This window comes from Nothoprocta perdicaria, unplaced genomic scaffold (assembly GCF_003342845.1).
Source record: "Nothoprocta perdicaria isolate Ctin4 unplaced genomic scaffold, notPer1 scaffold_486, whole genome shotgun sequence".
In the NCBI taxonomy this organism is placed as follows: domain Eukaryota; kingdom Metazoa; phylum Chordata; class Aves; order Tinamiformes; family Tinamidae; genus Nothoprocta; species Nothoprocta perdicaria.
Window position 1 is genome coordinate 108,168 of NW_020455739.1, and position 4,061 is coordinate 112,228.

General features: G+C 66.6%; 2 protein-coding genes across 2 annotated transcripts in view; both read right to left on the reverse strand.

The window, feature by feature from the left end:
- The window catches only part of SHMT2 (serine hydroxymethyltransferase 2), a 5,153-nt gene extending 4,600 nt beyond the window's left edge, over positions 1–553 (reverse strand). The window contains exon 1 of the mRNA XM_026047271.1: positions 529–553. Within this exon, the coding sequence (XP_025903056.1) occupies positions 529–553 (25 nt within the window). The remainder of the gene's footprint in view (positions 1–528) is intronic.
- On the reverse strand, positions 383–4,061 carry NXPH4 (neurexophilin 4). The gene is made up of 2 exons (XM_026047272.1): positions 3,810–4,061; positions 383–1,413 (listed from the first exon to the last, which is right to left on the reverse strand). The coding sequence occupies exons 1-2, from the start codon at positions 4,059–4,061 to the stop codon at positions 679–681; spliced, it is 987 nt and encodes a 328-aa protein (XP_025903057.1). The 3' UTR covers positions 383–678.

A 4,061-nucleotide genomic window follows, 5' to 3' on the forward strand; every position in this document is an offset into this window, starting at 1 on the left:
GCCCCGGCGCGCGAGGACCCGGCCCGGCGCCCGCCCCGGGGCGGCCGCTGGGGCTGCGGGATCAGCTATGGGATCAGCTTTACACCTGTTATTTTTTGATTTATTTTTTTAAATTTTCCACTTCTTCATTTGGGTTTTCTTACAAAAATAGGAAGCAGCCGCTGCCCGGAGCCGAGGGGGCGGGAGAGGGGACGGGAGGGGGCAGCGCGGTGGGTCCCGCAGTGGGAGGGCTCCCGCGTGCCGGTGCCGGTCCTGGTCCTGGTCCCGGTCCGCCCCGGTGCCTCCCTGTGCTCCAGGCTGGGGCGGGGAGCTGCTCCTTTGGGCGCTTTCCTGCCTGACAGCAGCGGAAGGGGGGGCTCTATGGAGGTCTTGGTCTTGCACCCCAGCTTCCCCAGCCCGGCCTGAGTGCTCCCGGCCAAGGAGGGGTGGCCGGCACTTTGGGATGCGCGGGCGGCCGGAATGCACAGGGTTCCTGCACTCGGATGCATCGGTGCATGTGGAGGCGAGCACGGGCACACATGCATGCACCTGCATGGAGCAGCTGCGCGTGCATGCGTGGAGATGCACAAGGCTCCAAGCCTGCTGCGTGCATGTGTTTGCACCCCTTGCATGCGCCTGCTCCCTGCCGTGCCCCGAAACCTGCTGCCAGCCCCGCGCGTCGGCTGCCCATGGGCACCTTCAACCAAAGTAGGGGTTGTCGTGCTGGAAGTTGTAGTCTGGGCAGACCTTCTGCACCAGCTTGTAGTCGATGCTGAGGAAGGAGATGAAGATGCAGATGACCTTGAAGGGCTTGGCGCAGAGCCAGGCGGCATGGCTCTGCATGTGCTCCGTGAAGCACACCTTGGACGGGTCGTAAAGGCAGGGCTTGTTCTTGCGCGCCCGGTTGGTCTTCTCGTACTCCACGTGGCAGTTGAGTGCCTTGGGGCGGCCGTGGGGCAGGGTGCTCTGCGGGGGCGGCGGGCGCGCCAGGGCGGGCAGCAGCACCTCGAAGCCCACGGCCTTGGAGGGCGGCACGATGCTCACCGAGACGTTGCCCAGGCTCGAGGAGTTGTGGCGGAAGTAGACGCTGAAGGTGCCGTTGATGTGGTCCACGATCTTGCCCGTCACCAGCAGGCTGAACTTGAGCGTCTTGATGTTGACGTAGAAGTCGCCCCAGCCGAAGATCTTCTTGGCGCGGGCGGCCTTGAGCGAGGGCTTGCGCCGGGCGCCCGGCCCCCCGCCCGCCGTCCGGTTGCTGGGCCAGTCCCAGGGCGCCACGGGCAGCGCGGCGGTGCCGGCGCCGCCCGGGAGCAGCCGCCCGGGCTCCAGCGCCGGCGGCTTCAGGCTGCCGTAGGGCACGTCCTTGAGGAGCCCGGCGGTGCCCAGCTCCACGTAGCCCAGGCTCTTGGCCACGTGGCCCTCGGCACAGAGCATCTGCGCGGGGAAGAGGGCAGAGACCGTGCGAGGGGGGGCCCGGGTAGGTCCACGGGTGTCCCCCCCTGCGCCCCATGGCGCCCCCGTGCACCCCTTTGCATCCCAGGTGCACCCGTGGCACCTGCATCCAGCGCCAGGATCCCAACGAGCCCCGATCCCCCCATTCCTGTGACACGGGAACAGGAGCTTCATTACCGCCCGCCCGGCACAGCTGAGCCCCATTAAAATGCAGGGCTGGGGGGGCCGCGAGCCCCCCGCCGCCTGCCGGGGCAGCCTAATTGCATTAGCCGGGGCCTCTGATGTGGTGCCGCATTTACCGGGGTCCCCGCCGGGCCGCTCCGCCCGCGGCCGTAATTGCACCGGGCCGGGGGGGGGGTCCAGGCTGCGGCTCCCCCTCCCTGAGCCCCCCCAGCCCCACGGAGGAGGGGATGGGGGGAGCGGGGGCTGCACCCCGAGCAGGGGGATGCGCTCGGGTGCGTGGCCCGTGTGTGGCCACTGCTGCAGCGAGCGTGTCAGGGCTCATGCGCTGGGCCTTGGGGGGGGGCACGAGCCGACCCTGGGCTGGGAAGAGACCAGTTTGTGGGGGGGCCGCGCGGCCAGGGCCCCCCCGCATCCCTCTCCGCCGCGCTCCCGACACGATGCTGCCTTCGCCCTTATCTATATTTCAAGGCAGCTTCAAAGCCAGGCGCCTTCCCGGGCGCCGAGCGCGGGAGACCGGAGGAGGGAGCTGGGGGGGGGGCTTTGCCCCCCCGGCTCCTCTGGCCCCGCTGGGGGGGGGCGGCAGGTCCCAAGGGATGAGGCTGGGTGGAAGAGGGGGTGCCCGTGGGGTGGGTGCCACTCACAGACCCCCCCTCGGGTTCTCCTGTGAGGGGTGAGTGCAGGGATGCAGTGAGAAAGCAGCAGGAATGGGGAGGTGATTGGGATGGGGATGCCATGGGAATTGATAGGGATGGGGATGGGGATGCAGTGTGGGATTGATAAGGATAGGGAGGGGCACACAATGAGGAACTGGTAGGAATGGGGATGCTGTGGGGAATTGATAGGGATGGGGATGCGATGAGGAATTGATAGGGATGGGGATGCAATGGGGAACTGGTAGGGATGGGCATGAGGAAGGAGGAAGGGAATGGGATGGCGGGGGGGGTGGCAAGAGGGATGTGCCAGGGATGGGGATGCAGTGGGAAAATCGTGGGGCCGGGGAAGCCGGGTGGAACGGAGGAGCACAGGGATGCGGTGAGGAAGGGGAAGTGATGGGAACGGGGAGGCAATGGGGGAAGCAGCGGGATGGGGGATCCTGGGGCAGGGGCTGCTGGTGCCAGCTCAGTGGGTCACCAAGGGCTACGGATCTAGCTCCAGCTCCGAATGCTGCTCCTGCCCTCGGCACACACGGAGCTCCCGCTCCGGGCCGGGCAGCCGCACATGAAAGGGAATGGCAGAGCAGGGCCGAGGCGCCCGCGCCGCCGGGGGCATCGATCCGGCGGGAGCAGCGGGATGAGAGGCCAGAGCAGAGGGATGAGGGGCCGAGGAGGCGGCAGGACCCTCCTGGTGCAGAGCAGAGCTGCCCAGGGCAGGTCCTGCTGCCCTGCACGATAATAGTGATGCTGCCCACTGCCCCGTGCTTACACGGACACCACATGTGTGCATGGACCCCACACGGGTGCCTGGGCCCCACACATGTGCACGAATCCCACACACATTCATGGACTGCATGCATGCATGGATCCCACACACATGCATGGGCCTTCCACATGTGCATGGACCCCACACACGTGCACAAATCCCACACACATACATGGACCCCACACGTGCATGGACCCCACACGCGTGCATGGATCCCACCCACATACATGGACCTTCCACATGTACATGGACCCCATACGTGCATGGACCCCACATGCGTGCATGGATCCCACACACATACATGGACCTTCCACGTGTGCATGGACCCCCACTACATGCATGACCCCACACATGTGCATGGACCCCACATGCATGCGTGGGCACCACACGTGTGCACGGTCCCAATGCATCCCTGGGGCCCCGTGCAGCGCCGTGGGGGTGTGAGGGGCTGGGAAGGGCTGCAGAGGGGCTGGGAGCCGCTCGGCGCCATCGATCGGGCTCGTCAGGGCAGCGGTGACGGCCGCTTCACCTCCCATTTGCGGCAGGGCCGAGCGCCGGCAGCTGCTCCCCCGGGGCCGGGTCACCTTGGCGCAGAGAGGGGGGGACTGACAGCGCGGCCCCCGCAGCCACCCAAGGACAAGAGCGGCAGCAGCTCCCCCGCAGCAGCCTGTCCTGCCCAGCCACTGCCCCAGCAAGCCCAGTGCCCCCACATCCTCCTCTGCATGTCCCCCAGTACCCTCATCTCCCGCAGCATCCTGGTCTCCTCCAGCACCCACATCTCCTCCAGCATCCACATCTCCCCCAGCACCCACATCTCCCCCAGCATCCTCATCTACTCCAGATTCTTCATCACCCCCAGCATCCTCATCTCCTCCAATACCCACATCTCCCCCAGCGTCCTCGTCTACCCCACGTTCTTCACTTCCCCCAGCATCCTTGTCTCCCCCAGCATCCTCCTCTACCCCAGCATCCACATCTCCCCTAGCATCCACATCTCCCCCAAAGTCTTCAGCATCTCCTGCCTTCAT